Here is a 22,543-nt window from a genome sequence, read left to right as displayed (position 1 = left end):
AGAATGAGGATCTCATTAAAAAGGCAGATCCAGGATTTTTTTTTTTAATCAATTAATATTATGAGATATGGTATTTTTCAAAATTTTCATCAATTTCTAATGAAATAACACGTGGATCTTGATGTGAAAAATCAGTCATATTTACGCTGTTAATATCTATGAGTCTGTACAATTACAAATGTTTTCAATCAATGTCTTTTTATTACCAGAGGTAATGACAAAAACATTCATCTCTGTCGCTGGGAATCCACTGCTTCTGAATTTATAATTAAACCTGGCAAAACATGAGCGTACAAATATCTGCCGTAATATCCAGTGGCCATTATAAGACGGGCGTGAGTCCAACTGGGGCTCTCTATCTGAGATCCATTAGCTATGAAATGTCCAAATGCATCTGCTCTCAATTTAGTTCACAGAGCTCCCTCAGAGTGCTATTACCTGTATGTCTTATTAAGTCCAATGTCCCTCTACTATTATTTCTAAGGTAAACTGCATCTTTTTAAAATGTCATTAAAATATGATTTTGGTATGAGTCAAATTCAACCCTGAGAGCATCACGCAGGTTATTTTTGTCATTATAAACACGAAGCGGACACATGCAAATCACAAACACATAGGAGAGCAACTCAGCATATCCGCCTGCTTTCTTAAAAAAGTCAGTGTAGTTTGGTTTAAATTAAGCAAAGTTCAAGAAATAAGTTCTGCCTTCTCAGGATTCACCTGCATGTACCAAGCTGAACACAATCCAAGCTTACCTGTGTGGAAGAGCAGGAAGAGGAAACCAGCAAGCATCATGACTGCAACAGTTGTGCAAGACATCTGTACAGTAAACGTCTATCCCTCTCCTCTTCGTAATGTCTGGAAACGTCAAGTCTGTTGCAATAATAATACAGCTGCCTCATGCTGGAAGAGGGCCGGACAAACTGAAGGACCAAAGCTTTCTGTTTTGTTTCTGTTTTTTCCTAATACCATTGCTCTAATAGCCATCCGGAGACAGCAGTCATCTCAACATCTCTCAGGGGACTTTTACGGAAGAGCAAGAGGCTGTAAGACTCATGGTAAAGTTAAAAACAGCCTGGAATGAATGTTTAATCGTAAACGTTCAGTAACTGCAGCTAAATAAACATTTTACATCGAAATCCCCACAACAGGATCAGTAACACCCGAGACTCTCCACTCAGTATGCTGTCATTAACACTGAAATTACAGTTATAATATGTATACTGTATAATTGATTTAATGTTGATGTGAGTTTTTCACCTACTGAGATGGACAATTGATAATCAGTGGTGGAAAGTAACTAAGTACATTTATTCAAGAAATTAAGTATTTTGAAGTCGTACTTGTACTTGGTATTTTCCGTGTTCTGCTACTTTCTACTTCATCACATTTATTTGATAACTTTCTAACTTGAAATTCACAAACTAGTAGTAGCTATATAAAGTACTTAAGTGAGCCTCACTATCCTTTACCAGCTGCAATATGATGCAAACATTCATGCATTAGCAATAGTGAAATACATATTACTCTGACATACTTTAAATTTGTGAACGCAGGATGTTTTTTGTTATTGCTGCTTTTACTTAAAAGATCTGAGTACCTCTCTTACTATACTATCTACAATACTTGTACTTTTGATGTTGATGATTTTTAGTTTGACTGTCAATGATTCATTTTTTGCGGTAAGAAAACTAATGTTGCATTATACAACAATGACACAATACTGAAGTTTGATACATGAATTACCATTCAAGCAATCCAAAAACAGCTATTATAACAGTTTTTTTTATCACTCTCTTTATTGACACAAGCATAATATTTAGTTTAGTTTAGTTGCATTTGGAGACTAAAGTCATGTTTGTTTTATATTTGACAAAACCTGTCTCTTTATATCGGTTTTTAATCATCAACTTGGAATTACCTCATATCGGCAAAGACCAGCACTATCAAACAGGACATGGAAATTTGAAGCTGAATATGGCTATCTGCAAAAAGTAGAGTACACCACCTTGTGGTGGTGTAAGGAAAATGTCAGAGTTGCAAGAGGAAAGGTTAAGGAATATCACAATTCATCCTGATGAATGTATGTATGTATGTGTGTACTAAATTTCACGGCTACTAATCCAATAGTTGTTGAGACATTTCATCCAAACCCACAAAGGTGAACCTCACAGACGCTGGAGGAAACCTCAGGGGACTCCAGAGGAAAAGTCAGAGCATCACCAAAGTCATTAGGATTCATCCTCTGGGGACCATGAATGTCTATCATCCAATAGTTGTTAAGCTCTTTCAGTCTGGACCAAAGCGGTGGACCTACCAACATGACCTTCCTTACAGCTATGCATGACTAAAAATATCATCCACCGTGATTCAAAGAGATGAGACAGCAAGAAAGGAGCTGGTCAGTCCTTCTTATAGACGCTGTCGCTGTGTGCACACATCTTTGCCTCCTCTTGTTACTGAGTGTGTCCCCTACAATAACACTAGATCCGCACTGTTATGGACAAAATGAACGGCCGGCTTCCTTTCATCCTGTTATCAGGATATCAGGCTGGTGAGGATGGACATGATTGGTTTAAAGCCTGAGTGACCGATGAGCTGTGCGATGAAAGAGGACTGAAACAGGACAGGAAAGAAACATTTATTTGTCCGAATGAAGAGATAGTGTGAACATTTACAGTGTAAAACATATGACAACAGTGAGGTCAGCGAGTCTGTGCGCTTGTGTGTGTGTGTGTGTGTGTGTGTGTGTGTGTGTGTGTGTGTGTGTGTGTCTGTTTAACAATGTTGTCAAAGTGAAGGATTTGAACTGGAAGCAATACATTTTTCTCTTTCTCTCTGTTGCAGCTGATTGTTCTGATTGGATTACATTAGATTCAGCTTGTCCCCATTCTTGTCACGTTGCACAGATTTTAGGAGGCAGTCAAGATCACATTATGATGCATCTTGGGGTAACTATTAATCTCCTGCAACATAAACCACTGGACACAGCTGCACCTTCGTTTATACAACTCCATCAACTGTTTTTATGCCTCTGCGCCGGCGACAGTCAGGGCCAGAGGCATTATGTTTTTGGGTTGTCCGCATGTACGTCGCATTCTCGTGAACACGATATCTCACTAACTCTTTGAGGGAGTTTCTTCAAATTTGCCACAAACATTCACTTGGACTCAAGGATGAACAGATTAGATTTTGGTGGTCAAAGGTCAAAGTCACTGTGACCTCACAAAACACGTTTTTGGTCATAACACACAAATTCATATGCTAATTATGATTTAATTCAAATTTCTAATAGGATAAAAGGATGAGGTAATGACATTTTATATCCAAACGGTCAAATGTTAACTTCACTGTGACATCATAATGTTCTGCAAAAACACTTTGATTGTGACCATATTTCCTACAACTTGGCAGGTAGGCGGAGGCGTACAACCAAATCTATCGTCAATAGATGGATCTGTGGCTTTGTCTATGATGAAGACTTTTTAAATCCTGGTTTTTACAAATCCTCAGTGGAAGGTAAGCATGTAAACAAAAACATTTTTGAAGTCTTATTACTCATTTATTTTAGCCTACAAGTTGATCATAAATTCACATTTGCTGTCAAAGATTTCAAGACTAATGCACTTTACAAGAACGACGTGACGGATTCTACAGAGAAATCTTTACAGCATGCGTCAAAGTGGAAAAGAAACGGACACAGAGAACTGGTTGACTCCATCAAATACATCAACAAATCATATTTTCACACAGAGGGCTTGCAATATAGAAACGGAGGTACGACAAGGTATTAAAGTACTAGGTAGGTAGGTGTTAAATCTCTAACTGTTCCATTCATTGAAGATGAGGGATAGAAACAGTGACACGGTGGTGACGTAGAAAACGAAGAAGCCTCTGTTGATTCTTGTGGCCCAGTGGTTGGACTTCCCTCCCTCTTCTTTGGAGCTCAGATGCAGATTCAGAGTTTCCTGCAGCTCCTTCATCTCCTCCAGAATCAGCAGCAACACATGAAACTCTCCTGAATGAACGCATTTGTTAACCTGCACACACACACACACACACACACACACACACACACACACACACACACACACACACACACACACACATGCAGCCACAGTCAACTCAGAGTGGCTTTGTTCTCCCACTGTGATTCAGATGGACGAAGTTGTGTTGTTTCTTACATGTGTTGTCGGGGAGAATCTTTACTTTTTTACATGACAAGTCATTGCATCTAAACAAGCTGAAAACTGGAGTTTTTAGATGTAAAAGGTTCGTAAATATATTGAATTTTGCTGCATTATCACAACAGTGTGGACTGATGCCTCCAGTACCTTTGACTTCGGCAACTCTGAGAAGTTATCACCCTGGCAACTATTTTCTCCTTCATCATGCTGCTTGCAAGGTAATATCAACCAATAGGATTGTAAAGCAATCTACAAGGAATGTGCACTGGCCAATGCAGAGCCTGGAAGAATAACGTTGCGTTGTGACTCTTTTTTAATGTTTGTTTTTTGCTCTTTTACTGGAACCCTCTACATTAGCTGAAACGTTTGTATGTGCTAAATTTTAACATTATGCAATTAAGAATCCATTTAACCCTATTATACGATCTATTATTTCTTCATCTTTTATGGTTTTGCATGATCTTAGTTTATCCAAATAGTTTTGGATGGAGAAAGAAGCATTACAGAGTGGAGGATAGAAAAAAATGCCATGATGCTGCTTAAAAATACAGAAGGAAAAAGAAGTGGTCTGTTTTGAACACTCGTTTAATAACTCAAGACCCCAGATTTGAACTAGTTATAATGTGAACTGCAGGACTGTATCAATAATCTTGTACCTCTTCAGCCAGTGGCAGCATTTCATGCCGTTTCTCAGCGTCAGACACTTTGCTGATGCATGAACAGCAGGTCTGTCTTTTCTCCCCTGAAAACACAAGGTTTGACACAAGAGAGGAAAAACCGCACACGCAGAATGATTCACAATGACTGTCTACTGCAAGTAAAACGGCACCGGAAAGCTTTCTTTCAAATCAAAGTTTTTTTCTATTTTATTAAATGTTTGTGACTAAATATGAAAAAATATTAGATAATAGACTAAAACCAGAATAAATTCTCCAAAATATGTTAGCACCTGATAAAGCTGTGACCACTGCTCTTGTCTGCTCTTGTCTGTGATGCGGGTCTCACCTGCGTTACACTTATCGCTTTTGATGTTTTCCTGTTTGGCCTCCGTGTCGTCCTTCAGCCTGAGCTTCTCCTGGGAAGCTGAATCTACTTCCATCAGATACGTAACCAAGATGGTCTCCAGCAGACTGAGTAGCATCAGAGCAAAAATCACAATGCAGTAGGTCGCTGAGAAGAGGAAACAGGCAATAACTACTTTTTGTTTTGGTATCCAGTTAAAGGGTTGGTTCACCCGAATCACAAGGAACACATTTCTTCCTTAACTTAGTAATATCTAGCCATGCAGATTGTTTTGGTTTGATTTGCCCAGTAATCTGTGTCGGTATCTGGGAACTATTTTCTAACAAATAAATGGTCCCTGATTCGAATGCGTTGGTCCTTTCAGTCTAGTCCAGGGTGTTGTACCTATGAGTGGAGTCTTGTTGGACATGGAGGGCAGGATGTCGTTCAGGATGAGCAGCAGGACGGAGATGGCCAGCAGCACCGTGACCTTGAAGCCCAACTTCTCTCCTCGGTGGTCTGAGATGAAAAAGGAGGCGAGATCCAGACTCAAGAAGAACAGGATGGGCAACAGGAAGTTGATGACATGTAGGAGGGGCCTCCGCCTCATGGTGAACTAGGAAAGTGTGGAAAGTGTATATACTTGGTCAATTTAGAATATAATATGCACATAAGCTACAAGGGCAGTGTAAAAAAAAAGAATATGAAATAAGTAATCATTTATTAATCGCAATTGAGGTAAAAGTTTCAAATAATTGTCACATTGATTTGAAGTCAGATGGCCCAGGCCTAACACTTGTATTCTCCGCTCATTTATTCAGGCCTTTCCTGTAATTTGTCACCCGTCTGTGTCTCTCCCTGTGTTGCTTACAGTGTATATAAGCTGTTCCCACTCTCTGTTGTCGTAGGTGAAATTGTGGTTGTTGACAGACAGTTGGAGGAACTCCCACTCTCCCTGAGTCTTCATCACCTCTCTGGAAAACTGAGTGGCCCGAGACGAGTTGGAGGAAGGAAGGAGCCGAATCTCATCAGCTGTTTTGAGAGAAGAGGGGGAGATTTTGAGTGAAAGTGGGTATGAAAACATGAATGGATTACTGAACAAGTCTATCGGGCACATATCAAGGGGTGAGAGTGGCCAGAGCCTCTGTCTGGAGTGACTCCTAACATTTCTCGTTGCAATGTAAATCAAATGACTGCAAAGAAAGAGAAAACGACCACAAAGGGACTCAAAACAACTGGAAAGCGCCTCAAAAGAACGACAAAGAGATGTAAAACAACTGCAGAGACACACAAAGTGACTACAGTGAGACAACAACTACAGAGAGACTCAAAGAAACTATAGACTCTAAACAACTACAAAGACACAGAGCCACTGCAAAGACACACAAAAGGCCAAAAAGAGATGAAACTACTACAAAGAGGCAAAACAAAGAACAACAATGCAGCAACTACGAAGATACACAAAAACACAAAACTACAAAGACTACAAATGACACAGTCCTCATTCCCCTGGGGGTCCTATGCAGAAGGGGTTATGGGTCATGTCCGTCAAACATGTCAGGGGCCTATTTTCTCATCAGTCAGAGACACACACACACACACACACACTCCCTCCCTCACCACAGTGTATCGCAGAACCAATGGAGATGTTGCATCTCTGTGTGTCGAAGGGGAACTTGTGGACGTCCATTTTACAGGTGCTGACCACTTTCACGTCCTCTTCAGAAGTGACCATCCCATTGTAGGACACGTGCATGTAGGGATTCTGAGGGGACTCGTCTTTCTGTATCCTGAGACAACACACAAAGGTGCGTTTTTCAACGTGTATTAGTAGAGCGTGAAACCACATGGTGTTTCACATCAATCCTGAACTGAATCAATAGACGACAGACTTCCTTCTGCCACCACTGCCGGATAATGTGTTTGCTTACTACTGCTCTTGACAATAGTATAAAATGTCTGTGTGTACATTGATAAAAGTGAACACACAGTGAATTCATTTACCTCCTTATCGAACACAGGATCAGCAAATACCAAGCTGTTAAATTAATTAACGTTCAACAGCTGCATGGTGAATAAAAAGCTGTTTTGAACTCCTTTCTCATCCATTCAGCTCCCAGTATCTCCCACTAATCCCATTGATTCAAATAATTTAAAAGGAGCTATACTTTGTTTGTATCTGGTGTCATTAATTAATGAACGTTTAAAACAAAGCAGAGGAAGGTCATTTCATTTATTTAACAAGGAGTGGTGGAGATTTTCCTGTTACTAAAAACAATCATTTGTGTTTTTTACAAAGCATTATGTGGTGAACAGGAAGTGAAAGGTAACTCTCTAGATTTTACAACCAAAGCTTTGAAATGACGATTAGATTTATTGAACCGAAGTTACTGCAGAAACATGGTAGAAATGCAAGTTACTTTTTGCAGCCTAATTTTTTATTTATTTTTTTTGTAGTGGGACCTTTTGTGTGAAAAACACAAGTCTGAAGCAGTTCTGTGTCACCGACTGTAATATGAGGATCCTAAAACGTAACCAATTCCCAAAATCCCAAACTATTCTGCTTATATGTTTTAAATAACTACACTTGATGTGTGTGCGTGTGCCGCAGACTCACATCTCATAGATGAAGAGGTCCGGCCTCCAGAGCATGTCTCTAGGAACTGAAACCTGAGTGATTCCACAAAACTGAGCGGGGTCCCATGAGATGTGTTCATTGTTCCACATCTGCAACAAATTGAAGGTGAATAAAATACAAAATAACTGGTGACCAACCAGAGTGTTAAAGAATCTCACATGAAAAGAGGATGGAAAAGGACATTTTTCATTGAAATAATCGAAAGGAAAAGCACTAAAGATTCACTCAGTCAACTCACCATCGTTGCCCAGACAAAAGGAATGAAAGTCTGTGTTTTTTCAATCTGTGAATATACACAACCACACACACACACACACACACACACACACACACACACACACACACACACACACACACACACACACCGGCACTGATCAATTAGCAGCATTCAGCAGATGATGAATCACACACCAGCACAGTAACGCAGCACCTACCACAGCCAGAATGGCGTAGAGGATGATGTCCAGCTCTACTACGGTGGGGTGTGTGTAGTCCAGTACGGGCCGGGTCAGTTTAAACAGGCTGTTCTCTGTGGTCAGGTTCAGGTAGTCCAGTACGTCCTGGTAACTGCACACTTTCTCAGAGGACGCCTCACCTATACAGTAAAAGTCATCGGACACAAGCATTGTCTCAAAAAACTCTAATATATTGATGGCCCGTAGCTCAGGCTTTAGTATGTACGAATTCAAATTTCTAACATTAAACACAGTGTTAGTTTGTAGCATTTGGTTTGTTGCATTATATTTTATTTAGTTCATGCCATTTTATTTTTCTGTCTTTCATTGCTAACACTCTACTTCAAATTCCATAGTTGTGATTGTAGTATTGTAAACAAATACATTAATCAACACTTAATATAATGTGTTACAAGCCATTTAAAAAAATCTTTCAGACTTACCTGTGAGGAAGATCAGGACGAAGAAAGCAACAGGCATCATATCTACAGCTGTGTGTTTTTGTGTATATGTGCATGTGTGTGTGTGTTACTGTTGTAGCTCCCAGCCGAGTGTGTGTCCCTGCTCTGAGACCCACTCTGTGCCGCTGTCCTTTCATTTGATCCAAAGAGGGCTGGGCACAATGAATGAAATCTCTCACTGCCTGCAATGAGAAACCCCTCCCTCAGTGGACAGTGGGAGGACGCTGTAATTGGCTCCCACAGGAGGAGAGGGGCAGACAGTGAATATCAGCCTTTGGTTTGAGTTTAAAGGCAGGTGAGACTGAATGTGATTGCTTTAAGGGACGAGGAACAAATAATAAAACTAAGGGAAAAGGCAGGCGGAGAAGATTTATCCATCTGAGAGCACGAAACTTATTTGACAGTGGTGATGAGACCGTGGTGGGCGCACAGCAAGTTCGGTTTCACAACAGACTATTACTGTAACACATGCAGAGCAGCGCACAACAAATTCAATTAAAGAGGAACTTGATCACCGAACTGACGTGGTAATGGTATTATGAACAGTCATCATTTAAGCCCACTCACTCTCATCACAGCAGCTCTCAGTATCAGCCCCTGTCAGCCTCGCAGCAGCCCGCCGGGCGTTACAGCTGATTTACTATCCATGTAAAAAGTTTTGTGCGTTAAGTGACTTCACTGATGGAGTTCTAATTCAAGTGTTGCTGTATTTTAATGGACTTGCTGTAATAACACTGGAGTTTACAAACAAAAATAGGCTGAGTAGGGCTGCAACTACTGATTATTTTCATTACTGATTACTTCATTACTGAGTTTTGATTATTTTTCCGATCAATCAGTTGCTTGTTTGGTCTTTAAAATGTCAGAAATAGTGAAAAATGTCCATGTTATGTGTGAACAACAGTCCAAACCCAAATATAGCCCCTGTTTGAGTAAAGCTTTAATATTTGTCCTTGATTAGTGACTGAAACAATTGATTGGTTATCAGAAAGTTGTTGCTTAATCTATCAGTTGACCTATGAAGTCATTATTTGAGCACAACAATCAACCCATAAATAGTGGATTGTCTGTACTATGACTATTACACTCAATATATTATATACTACTCTATAACTACTTCTCACTTCTTAAAGGAACATAAACTATAAAAAAAACCCACTGATTGCCTGATTAACATCAGTTTATCACTTGGATTAAAAACGGCACACTGTAAGATATAAAAAATAAACATTACATTATCTTAAATATGGTTACTGGGAACTTTCTTGTGTGATGGCCAGTCACGTTTAAAGCTGCATTCATTCATTTTTTGCCACATGGAGGCAGCACAACACAATCTAAACACAATACTAAAATGTTGTCATTATAAAGTTAATATGGCTAATGTGTTAGCATTGTGTATTTACACAACTGGCAGACAAAAGTAGCATTCATTAGGACTCATGTTTCTGTCACCTGACAAATGTATGGCAATATTTTCCTCTTTTAGCTTGGTTTTTAACAACTCCTGGAAATATCTGGCCCTTAAGAAGCAGCTAAATGCTCCACTGTGTTCACCAGCTAAATGCTAACTTTCTCTGTCTGCTGTTTGGTTTTGAGCAGAAAGTGTACGGTGGATTTTTCAAAGCTTTTACAGCTAGAAACAACACGTGTCTCTCTTAGAGCAGAGAGGGTCGAAGAAGACAGTGAAACCAAAACAATGAGCTTAACTAGGCTAAAATGCTCCATGTAGCTGAAGGGAGCTACTGAATTCAGTCAACTGATGTATTGTCAACATAAATATACGGATTAGTGCGGCTGTAAATAAAAACATAAAAGTATACCTTTTAATAAGAAAATGCTCTTTTGTTTTTTGTGTTGTTTTTATGGATTCATTTCTTCACTTTAATGTTATTAATTTTAGTTTTTCTTTTTCAATGTGATTTTTCTAACTACACATAACCCCGCGCTGATTGATGAATCTTTCCCATTTACATCAATAGCAAATCACTCAGTGACCATTTAGTTGCAAAAACTTTATTGTCCGTTTGATATTTTCTTTGACATTTTCACTCATAGTTCTATAAAAGTGGGGTCTTGCGGATTCGGGACCCATTCCTTTGATAACATACTGCAACTGGTGCCAGAGAACGGCTTCATCTACACATTCGGACTGTAATCACATGACTGTTTGCAGCTTGGATATAGTAGTGCAGTAGTCTTGACCTCAACAGTTCGGCCAAGGGAATAAGGAGCCAGCAACTGATTATACAACACTACAGAAGGATATGGTACGGATTAATGTGTGTGCAGTGATCCATCATCAAGTATTCTACAGGAGGGTGCAGGCCGACCTAGACTAACATGCTTACTCTACTATCGCCTCATGCACCGCAACGTTTGTCGTTTAGGAAACAGCTAATAGTGCATTAAATGTTGATATCGTCCCTTTTCAGTTATTCGTTACGTGAGCACATGTGTGTGTAAACGTTTACAAATTTTTCACATATTTTCATCCACATTCGAATAAACAACACAGTGTTTTGCAACAAATTAAAAACACAGAAACAGAGAACATCAACAACAGGTGAGCGATACATTAAAGTTATACAAAACCGAAACAACTAAAAGCTTCACAAATGTGGAGAAAAAGGGCTCGTCGGGGTGATAATTACGGGGAGTATGAGGATGAACAAAATGCCAGCAAACGACAGTGTGGCCTTAATCTCACATTTAGGTTTTCAAATTCACCGTACGCTGTTTTTCTCACAGTACATCCCTTTACAGTGGCAAAATTCAAATAAAAAACATTGAAACACACACTGAAATGTCTGAATTTGAATACAACAGGTCAGTGCAAAGACAGTTTCGTCATTGTTTGGACCGTGAATGAGCGCCCTCCTGCAGGAGAGAAGGAGGAGATGCACCTGCGGCATCTTTATTGCTTGGTGGTACTTGTTGATTTCCAGTTGCAACAATGAAAATACTGACATGCTAACATGGAGCTGCAGAAGGAGAGGGTGGCATGGGTGGGACTGTGTTTAAAGAACCAGTTTAGGGTTCAAAGTTTGTGTTTAATTCCAGTTTAGGTGACGATGTAGATGTCACGTACATTCTCCTTCTTTCACATCTTACATTCTGTGTGACGTGTCTTTTTTTTTTCTTTTTTCCCATTTCTGTTCATTTAGGCTGACATTTCTTGGCTCATACGCCACCTCACAAGTCCGAGCGTTTCTAGATTCACATTCAGCAGAGGTTGCCGCGTTTGAAAATCATGGCGGGAATGAGAAGAAAAAAAAAAAATCAGCAGGAGTTTGAAAGCTGCATGCGAAGTCGAGACGGGAGCTCCCTGATCCGAGGAGAGGAGTCAGCACAATTTAGTTCGCTAAGGTAAGGTAAGGTAGTCCGGTGTGAGCTGACTCTTATAGTGTCCGACCACTCATTCTACGTACAGTTTATAACAGAGAAGAAGAAGTACATTAGTAATAAATCCGATTGCCGATCACAGTAACCCCTGACTGTTTGGCTGGTAATAGAGGAGAGGGCAGGAGAGGAGAGGAGGGGGAAGGAAAGGAAAAGAGAGGATAGGAAAGGAAGGGAGCAGCATGTATATTTCTAAAGATAGTGTCACAATACACAGCTCTCATTGGTTAGACCTACAGGTAATAAATAATAATGTAGCAGTAGGCTAATCACTCCCACAACACGTTAGGTCACAGACAAAAAAAAAAAAAAAAAAATGACGGAAACTTCTGTGAGATAAAAGTATACAGGCGACGGAGAGGTGATTGTTCCTCTTCCCTCCTCTTTCCACTCAAGAAGAGTTTCAGCGCTAGCGAGAACAATCGATCCAGGAGATGTTCAGAAAGGTGTGGATGGGTTTTCCCTGTTCAGCGAGGACAGTATCCAGTGATGCAGCACTATGGCAGGGTAAGAAGAGCTGACTCTGTACGGGTAAGGTTAAGTCAGTGTGTATGTGTTTGTGTGAGCGTGTTACACAATGAGTGGTCCGCAGCGGGGATGTTTGGGACTCTGGTTGTCCCTGTTGTCTGCCCCCAGCTCCTCCAGGTTGATATTGCTGGTGGAGGTGTGGTGGGGGAGGGGCTCCAAAACAGGCCTGTAGCCCCCGAGGTACATCAGACCTGAATGAGAGAAGACGACAGAGGGAGAGAGAGAGAGAGAGTTGACGGTTATGTTGCAAAAGTTATAGCAGAAAGGAAACTGCTTCTTGTCCAAACACTGAAGAACAGCTACAAGATAACAGAGTTCTGCCTCAATCATTTTCTATTGTTTTCTGTCACATGTGGTTAGTCATGGTGTAGGACAACGGATTCTCACAATAAAAACACAAACATGTTTGAATTTCTTCGCGGCCTCTTGCCTAGTTTGACAGTAAACGGGTTTCCATCGACCTGTTTTCATGCTCATTTTCATTTTATGCTAAAAAGTTGAAATATTGCAAAGTTTTATGTTTGGTTGAGGAGGAAAAGTTGGTGTATCGTAGCGAATAAATCAGTTTGACTGGTGCTCTTTCAATCACATCAGCTTCTTCAAATTGTTTAATGGCACCAGACTGGAGAATCGAGTTTTTCTTGATGGGTGGGCCAAACTTCCAATATTCGCTTCCTGAAAGACCGCAGGCTCCGACTGGTGAGGGGGTTTTAATGTCTTCTGTGGCCGAGCCACAGCACAAATCTAACGCACTGTGATCACTTAATCTGACGTAATGCTGGTTTCCATGCAAACGTGTCACAGATTTTAAAACGGTCTTGAGGAAATCAGCAAAAGAAAATGCAAACAAATGCACGTTTCCATCCACTATGAAAAAATTAGGAGTTGCTTTGTCGAGATAAACAGCTGGTCGTGCTAATTTACCACTTGAGTGCCATCAAACCATTGCAGAAGAAGAAGACACAGCAAGATGAAAATATCAACACAGCGACGCACAAACCTCAAATAGTGAAAAACAATGTTGAAAACATGATGGAAATATGAAAATGTTGTGTATTAATTTGAAAAACGTTTCAGTCTTCCCATCGCTCCACACAGATCTGATGTTTTTCATCTCTTCAGTCGACGTTTAAGTTGCGTGACTCATGTACGTAATTATTTTTTCTCTCAGCCTGTTTCCATTCCACATTGTCACAGTTCACTTTTGTTGATACACCAACTTTTCCACCCCAGACAAGCTTAAAATGTTTTTCTGCGATGAGTTTTTGTTGAGTTTTCTGTGTTTCCACTGGATGGAAACCTACTGTGACCCTCTCCAAACATGCGGTGTGACCCTGGAATTGCTCTAACCTAGACCTGGCTGTGCCCCAATGGGACATTTCATTTTTGCGTTTTGATTTTCGTCCACTGGTTCCAGCCTGGACACACATGAAAGACACACTGAAATAAAGCGTATCTCTTGCGTTAAGCGTTCAGCTGTTTCTTGGTATTTGTCAAGTATGTGTCACAAAAGGCTTTTTTATATCAAAAACCCTCTCTATTCCCATCCTGTAAAATATTAAAATAGTTTCGACACCTCATATAACAGTCTGGTTTGCACTGGCAGACTGAAGATCAGCAACACTATCTGTTCAATATCTGATCAATATATACATCTTATTATCTTATCTTACATCTTGCATGAAGTTGCAGAGAACATGAATACTTTACTTTTTCTTAAACTGCGTGATACCTCCACGAAATGTATATTTATAATCTTGTTTATTTAATAATTACATCATATTTCATATTGTTGCAATTTTGACCAAGATAATTTACACTGTACAAAACTACACACACATTTGGGCAGTTTGATTGATTTTGTGCACAGACACTGAAGCTCCTGGTCAGTAAATAGAAGTCTTCTTTAATTAGAAAAACCTTCAAAGTCTCAAATGTAAACCTCAGCAGTGGCCAGACAGCGTGGTTCTGACTCCCAATGAATGATGGTAAATATCAGCCAGAAAAAAAATGAGTTAAATTGGATTAAAATGAATTATTCATAGTTTCAGGTCTCAAACAGGGAGAATGTGAATAATGGATAGCATCCACAGTGAAAGCTCCCTCGTCTCCTTAACTGTTGTGTAACTTCAAAGTATGACAGATTGTAATGTAGGGTAGATTGGGAAGAGATAAACACTGCAGACTTCACTTTTCTATTTTTCTACAACTTTAAAAATGCTGCATCACATTTTTTAAAAGAAATTTGATTAGTGAATTATACAGAACTGTACTTTTAGAAAATAAAAGTTATGATTGGCAGCTAAATAAGTAATTAACAAAAGATGGGTGATTGTATATCGATGGATGAACATAAAGGACAAAGTAAACTACAATTTGTCACCCTGCGGTCTCATCTACCATCTGACCATAACTCCATACCTAGTCCTCAATGTGCACTGGGCACGACTCCTCATCTGTCCATCCGAAAGAAGGCGAAAGAAGGAAAAGAGGCAGAGGAGAGAAAGAAACAAGGAAGAAGAAGAAGGATAATGTCCAGGAAAAGACAGCAGAAGATGTGAAGAATGACAGGGGGAAAAAAGGAGGAGAGAAACAGAGAGATAACAGAACGCTTTTACGACACACAAAGAGAAAACATGTCACAACATTCACCATCAAACACCGAGGGGGTGATTAACAGGTTCAAGGGGATGATGGGAAATCAGGGTTTTAGAGTGGAGGAGACTGGAAGCTTCGTGAATGACGCAGAGCTAAAGGATGTGAAGGAAGTTTCAACTCAACTTTGTTGCTTATACTGTTTGAATTAACCCTCTGGTGTCCGTCTGTGGAAACTGTTTTATTTACAGTGACACCACTTTATATCATGTAGAGACAGGCTGAGGAAATCAGTACAAAGTGCGGCTGTGGGACTTTCAGACACGATCGCACAGAGTCTGCAGACCACACAACATTTTTGAACAAAAGAATTATTCATATTTTCCATGATTTATATGATTTATAATTTTAGTGAAAAGGGGATAAAATCCCTCCATGTGTGACTGTATTTAAGTTTTATTTCTTACATTTTTCTGCTTAATCGGTGCGTATACATAGTAAAACAATAGTTTTTACAACCTTGAGCTGTTCTATAATAATAATTCAAGTGACTAACTAAAGATATTGTATATTTTCACATTTTGTGTTATATTTCATATATCTTGTGTTCTTAGCAGCTTGTAATTTGTCAGACTCATAGCAAAGTTTGTGCTGAAAAAGGGATACAGTGCATGTGGGCCAGGAGCAGTTTAAAAGGTGTTTTATTATGACAGAAATGAATGCATAAAAAATGTCAAAGATGGACTCCAGAGGGTTAAATAACCTGAATTTAGAAATACTGTAAATCAAGAAGAAAATTGAGACCTTTAGCTCTCATCACAGTATCGCACCAAGTGTTGAGAAGCAGGAGGAGGATTAGAGGAGGACAGGAGGGAAGATGGCGGGGTGTAAGAATGAGTAGCAGATGTTTGGCAAAGCAGCTCGGAGCTGGCAGACGCTGAACATGAACTTCGACTCTGGAATGGGCCAGACTCTTTCTCTTTCTGTCTCTCACACTAACACACTCACCCACGAAAACAGAAAATACAGCATGCGGAGAGCACTCGTCAGACACACAATAAGATGCACTCACTCACTCACGCACACACAAACGCACACCAGGGCTTCAGCTAACGGGGAGAGGAGGGAGACAGTGCATAGCTAACCGGTACTGACAAAGCAATGAAGCACCACAACACCAAAGGGTAGGAATGAAGAGAAGAAGGAAGGCTCCAGATCTTCATGCTGGGCAAAGATATTACTAAATGTCCTCTCTGGTCACCAGCTGCTACTAAATCTGTCCCAATATAAAAACTCATCTGTTTCTCTTGTTTCTCTCTAGCTTTAATCTAAATTTGCATGTTAGCATAGAAAGCTAATGTGTCAGAAATCCTTAATTCTTCTGACTCGTGAATCATGCACTCCTCTGTTTTCCTTTACTCCTGTATCTCTCCTCACCCCCTCCCCCTCACCCCCAGTTCTCAGCTCGCATCGGTCCATGTTCGAGAGGTTGCCACTCACCGGCGAATCGGCTGTCGGGAGCCTGCTCATTATCCAACCCCAAAGAGGGCGTGTCACAGAGGGCGACGCCCTGATTGTTATTGGCCAACTCTGGACACCTGCTCCGCCCACCTGCAAGCGAGGGCAAAGGTCAAACAAGAGCAGCCAGGCACAGCGGGAGGAGGGGGAGGAGAGGGGACAGGCGGAGTGAGGGAGGGAGGGATTAGGGAAGGTGTCAGAGGTGGAGGGGTGAGGTTGGCCATGCTGGAACGGCAAGAGTAAAATAGTAAATGGTAAAATATTTCTGCAGTTGATCACTGTGAGTCTAAATTAAGTTTTTTTTTTTGGCCTTCATAAATTCTAACAAAAAATATATAATGTTATGATCGAGTGATTCTCAAACTGGAGAGCGCACAAGACCGGGGGGTTAATGTGGAGAGCAGGTAAAGCTGCAAGAAACTGACTCATGAAGGAACAATAAGCGAACAAGGGTGCTGTGATGCTTGCGAGGCTCATTTTGCAGGATATAATTAGACAGAATGAGACGTACGAAATGGACAGCTTGTTCACAGGGAGGAAAATATACACGGGGCACAGCAGGCGAGATTTTTCTGTCCAAAAACTGGCAGTTTAACTAATTAAATTATAATGCTAACTTTTTATTGGTTGATAAAAATGTATTTCATTTTTACTGTTTGTTTCCAAAAGGAAATTGTATGTTAAACTGCAGTATAAAAAAAGTAACCACAGTTGTTCCTGTAAATAAATTTGTTATGAAAAATGACTACGCCAGGGTTTCTGCGGGTATCACACAGACTTTTTAAGACATTTTAAATGCAATTTGATATGTGTTTCATCATCACTCTAGTCACAGTACGAAGGTACGGTAGAAAACCAGAAGAGAGTGAGGCCTGCAATTATTCGCCAAGTGCATTAATTCATTCATGTCACATTTTTGTCAGTATTTTGCAGCTGTATATCACAATAATCTACTTCATCTATTAAACAAAAGATTATAGAATACATTTTGTAATTTGAAAATATAAAGCTTTATTATTAACATAAACGGTCGGGCAATATAACGACATGAGACCATGGGAATTTAATATAATAATATAATTCAATATAAATGTGTTTTATATGGTGGTAGCTGTCACTTCAGTAACCTGTGTGAAGTTATTGTGGGCAATGTTGCAAATCAATGAGCAGAACTGCTTTATGGCAATATTTGATTTTATCTGATCAATATATAGAAATAATATAAAGATAAAATTATATATCAGTGTGACTTATAATTACCTCGGTTTGTCAGGTATTTCATTCCTAGGATTAGCAAAAGACAGACGTTATTTCATCCACAAAGAACTGCTTCTCAATTGATTTCCCAGAAAAGCTGTGTCATACAGTATCTTGATATCTTGATATAAAATTACATTAACTGTGATAGAGCATTTTATCCATATTGTTCACTGTAAATCTTTTCAAACCCACACTACACCACATATTAATTAACTGCAGTTATTTTTCCATTTGCCCACCATGTTCACTTTCTGTAGATTTAAACTACTCACATTTAGTGCCTAAATGGATACAACACAGATTTTTTTTTTAATGAATTTAAGTCAATTACACAAAACCGCCTGACTTGGATCGTTTTAAATTAGCTGCCATTTTTGTTTTAAAGCTGCCACTCTGTTGTCCTATTCTCAATTTCTCAGCCATCACTCAACACAGTGTTTGCTGATACATTAATAAGACACACTGGGGTGAATGATGATCAGATTTTGGAGTCTAGTTGAATAAGAAAGAAATATAATAACATAACTCAATAACTCAATAGATTGGCATTTGTCTGCCTTCTCCAGCATGGCCACTTAATAAATACTGACATGTTTAATATGTGCACGTGCCTCATGCCTGCAGCAAGCCTGTGTGTGTGTGTGTGTGCGTGTGTGTGTGTTTGTGTGTGAGAGTGTGAGAGTGTGGAACTAATGAGGAGGAACTGGCAGAGATGACTGAATGATTGGCAGCTCAGCACAGAGACACAGACAGGGCACATATAGAAGCTGTCTGGCAACGCCGGTGCAGATGCACACACATGTGCGTGCAAACATACATCCTGTAGTGCGTGTGCATATTCACAGTCTGTCAGGCAGCACAGGTCCGCTCGTCTCCTAAAGAACTGAAAGGTCCTTCAGTAACTCACAGGTTCTCATAGATTGTTTCAGTCTGGCCCGAGGTGTCAGAACTCTCTCACACACACACGCACACGCACACACACACACACACACACACACGCACACACACTCATGCACACACACTCATGCGCACACACACACACACACACACACAGAGTTGTGTCTGCTTCAAGCCTACTGATCATAGACTCACACTCTCCATACACTACATCACTTTCTTTTACCCTCCATCTCGCTCTCGCTCTCTCTCTCTCGCTCTCTCTCTCTCTCACACATACACACAAACAAACAAACACACACACACACACACAGGCACATAAACATTCAGCAGCAGTGCAGATGGAGCACGACGAAGCATCATGATGCAGCAGGTAAAGCAACAGAGGCGGACTGCAGTGCTTTGTGTGCAAAAAAAAACAAAAAAAAACGCATAAATGACACACTTCATAAAAAATACATTAAATACACAAACACACATACAGTCCACACGACCATTCATATACACAGGCGCAGATCATGCAAATGCAGGTCAGTAGCCTGGTGTGCTGCAGAACCTCATCTGAACAACACAGGAAGCCGGTACGTGCTTGTTTCCTGGAAGGATGCTCTGATCGATCGGAATTTCTAATGAAGGACTTGTTTACTGCATGAGCAAATAAATAAATGTCACTCAAACAAGAGTTTTCACTGCCTGATCCATTAGCTGTGTAACCCTTCAGGAGCCGGATCCTCCTCAGGATGCAGGACTGATATCAGTTCAGAGTTGGGGATCAGAGGGGGGCATGCTGCCTCACTCACTGCAAAGCTGCCTTATTTATGTGCTGTGACTTATTAGCTGGCTTGCTAATGTTAGCTACTGATAAGCCTAGAATCAGGAGTCACTGGGGTTTACACTGAGCTAGCTGTTACGGTCAGTAAAGGTCTTGGTCTGGAAATACAGACCTTTGGAGGATCCGGTCCAGGTAATTAACGTGAGTTAGGACTATTGACTGTTGGGGCAGTATCTTTGGGCTGCTGGTGTCTTACAGGCTCTGTGAGCTTGTGAGAGATTATTTTTGGATGCAACGGATTATAAATGATCATAGTGTTAGAGTCAGATGTGAAGTTGCCAGGTCTTGCCACATCCAGTCCAGCTTAATGACCACAAAACCCAGACTATAGTGGAACAACCAGTGATCAGCAGTGGACTGAACACATATTGATGATATGATCATTATAATGGGAACTGTATGACTTCAAACAGCCTGATCAGAGCATCCCTAGTGAATACATTTTGGTCTGAAATGACTTTTGGTCATTTTAATATTTTTTGAAGAGCTCAGTGTTCACTGCAAAGTAGAAAAAGGTTCTAGTGCACACATACTGTATGAGAAGCCATTCACCTCAGTTCAGACACTGCATGTTGTGGTGGTTTACGTGCATTTTGAAAGGGACTGCCCCATCTAGAGGACAATGTCTGACATGGGAGCCCTTTACTTTGAAAGGGTTGCCATTACTCGGCCATGATTCAAAAAGATTTAGTGACGGCAGCGATATATTAGATCGACCACTCAGTCCATCATATATAGTTTGTATGAAAAGGTGTATGTCTTTTTCACATGGCCCAGAGAGTGCATCAAATACAAAGGGAGGTGAGAGGTCGGGGGTGAAAGGTGAGGGATGGTCACCATAGTTACCTTTCCCATTAGACGGGGAGGAGCAGTCCTCTTCTGTCACATCGTTTCCCTGGAAGATAAAAAGTGTTTCATAAAAATAAATCAAACACATAAAATGAGCATTAATCACACTGTGTTCAGCAAACATCCGTGTACCACAGTCACCTCCGAGTCCTGCTCCTCTACAGCCACTGAGTAGTTTTGTTCCTTTGGCTCCCTGGAAAATTCCTGAAAGAAAAAAAAAAAAGAGCGGAAACACTCAGATGATGAGACGACACATTTCTGTTAAATTGCTAGATGACGCTGCAAATTCCTCCTCCCTCCATCCTCACCCCGTCCTGCTGCGACGGTCCTCGGCTCTCCATGGGGGCGTCCTGGTTCTCCTCGCCCTCCACGTCGTCTCCCCCTTCCTCCCCCCCGGGCTCGCCTTCGGCCCCGGCCAGGTAGGACCCTGACATGGAGGACATGGTGTCAGTGCTGATGTGGGAGTGCTGCGAGTGGGACGAGGCCATGGACATCACTGACTGGGCCAGGCTGCTGCTCACTGGGTCTGGCAGACAGACGGAGACACACATCACGGTCGGGCTCAGGGGGTCGGAGGATTTATTTTCTTTGGTTGACAGGTGAGAAAAGGTGATGCCTACCCTCACAGAACTACCAACTGCGGACACGTATCATTGTCATGTTAAAGAAATAGTTCAACACTGGTGGAAATACGCTCATTCCCTTTCTTTCTGAGATTAGATGAAAAAGATTGACACCACTTTCATGTCTGTGTATGGAGGTTGAGTAGCCTAGCTTAGCATAAAGACTGGCAGCAGAGGGAAACAGCTAGCCCGGCTCTGTCCAAATTCACAAAGCTGCCAACCAGGGTAGTCACGTCGACTTCCTGGAGCCTTGTCACTACAGTCAGATTGCCAAGCCAAATCTAATGCTCACCAGCTGTATCTAGCAAACCAAACAACAATCAGAGACGCTAAACAAAAGGATGTATAAACTGTTGTTTGTCAAAAAATAGCTCACATGAATATGTACTTTTTAAAAAAAAACAAGATTAATGTGCGAGTTTAGAGGCGCTGTTAGGTTTGTTTTTTGAGCTTTAAACAGGGTCAGGCTAGTCATTTCCCCCTGCTTTCAGTCTTTATGCTAAGCTAAGCTAACCGGCTGCTGACTTCAGCTCCATCGGTCTTCTGATCTAACCATTGAAAATAAAGCGAATAAGAAAAATACTGAAAATTATCTTCAATTAGGTTTTTATTTTCAAACTCACGGGTGATTTCTAAAGCTCCCATTGTGCCAAACTGTTAGACTAGATTTATCCCAGACATCTGTCAGCAGCACAAGGTGGAAGCCTGGCTACACAAGGACTGCCTTTGTAGAAGATGATAAACATGTTTGAAGTTATTTTCATTTAGCCTTTCATTCAAGCTGAAATAACAGTCCTCTCTTCCTGTTTTGTGCCGAGGAGCCATCCGACAGTTTTCCCATAAAGTCTGATCCAGTGGCACCAACATAAAATGCTGAGGTGGGACGAGCGTATGATTTATTTATGTTAAAATGCTCCAAGCAGCGTCTGCAGTTCTTTCCATTTTGCTGTCTTGCTAAATTTAAGAGGTACTGAACATTACTGTTTAATCTGACATTAATTTAATGAAGAAAGTTAAACAAGGAGAAACAAACGGCATGTGAGCTGCAGTCTCGATTTAAAGTAAAATAAGACAAAGCTTTTAACCCCATGCAGGGAAAATGTATTACACACAGCGAAAGGAAGGACAAGAATAGCTGCATACTAAGATAAGTAAGTAAATTCAGACATGGAGTAAGTACCTTTGGTGGCTTCATCTGTCTGTTACAGTTTTGCCTTTTTGACATTCAGAAAATGGAGATGGGAGCTGTGCATCATATTTGTACAAGGGAATGGAAAACAGCAGCGAGTTGACAAG

General features: G+C 40.6%; 2 protein-coding genes across 7 annotated transcripts in view; both read right to left on the bottom strand.

The window, feature by feature from the left end:
- Positions 1-2,653: 2,653 nt before the first annotated feature.
- LOC111673559 (5-hydroxytryptamine receptor 3A) lies at positions 2,654-8,835 on the bottom strand. The gene is made up of 10 exons (XM_023431363.2): positions 8,726-8,835; positions 8,262-8,422; positions 8,066-8,110; positions 7,807-7,916; positions 6,810-6,979; positions 6,061-6,221; positions 5,595-5,805; positions 5,193-5,357; positions 4,844-4,929; positions 2,654-4,040 (listed from the first exon to the last, which is right to left on the bottom strand). Exons 1-10 carry the CDS (start codon positions 8,763-8,765, stop codon positions 3,822-3,824), a joined length of 1,368 nt encoding a protein of 455 aa, XP_023287131.1. The 5' UTR covers positions 8,766-8,835; the 3' UTR covers positions 2,654-3,821.
- Positions 8,836-10,743: 1,908 nt separating this feature from the next.
- The window catches only part of rnf157 (ring finger protein 157), a 25,287-nt gene continuing 13,487 nt past the window's right edge, over positions 10,744-22,543 (bottom strand). Inside the window, exons 15-20 of one of the 6 annotated variants that reach the window (XM_023431348.2) lie at positions 20,933-21,150; positions 20,766-20,828; positions 20,622-20,670; positions 16,769-16,879; positions 15,095-15,129; positions 12,777-12,864 (exon numbers count right to left, since the gene is read on the bottom strand). In XM_023431348.2, the coding sequence (XP_023287116.1) occupies positions 15,095-15,129; positions 16,769-16,879; positions 20,622-20,670; positions 20,766-20,828; positions 20,933-21,150 (476 nt within the window). In that variant the 3' untranslated portion in view covers positions 12,777-12,864. Of the gene's footprint in view, positions 12,865-15,094; positions 15,130-16,768; positions 16,880-18,863; positions 19,344-20,621; positions 20,671-20,765; positions 20,829-20,932; positions 21,151-22,543 lie in introns of those variants that run through there. The other 5 variants (XM_087169909.1, XM_023431346.2, XM_023431350.2 and 2 more) reach the window with 5 other exon arrangements.

The sequence above is a fragment of the Seriola lalandi genome, unplaced genomic scaffold, assembly GCF_002814215.2.
Source record: "Seriola lalandi dorsalis isolate HSWRI2012SDOR001 ecotype SW California unplaced genomic scaffold, Sedor1 jcf7180002054920, whole genome shotgun sequence".
NCBI classification, from domain to species: domain Eukaryota; kingdom Metazoa; phylum Chordata; class Actinopteri; order Carangiformes; family Carangidae; genus Seriola; species Seriola lalandi.
This window is presented reverse-complemented; position numbering and strand designations above follow the sequence as displayed.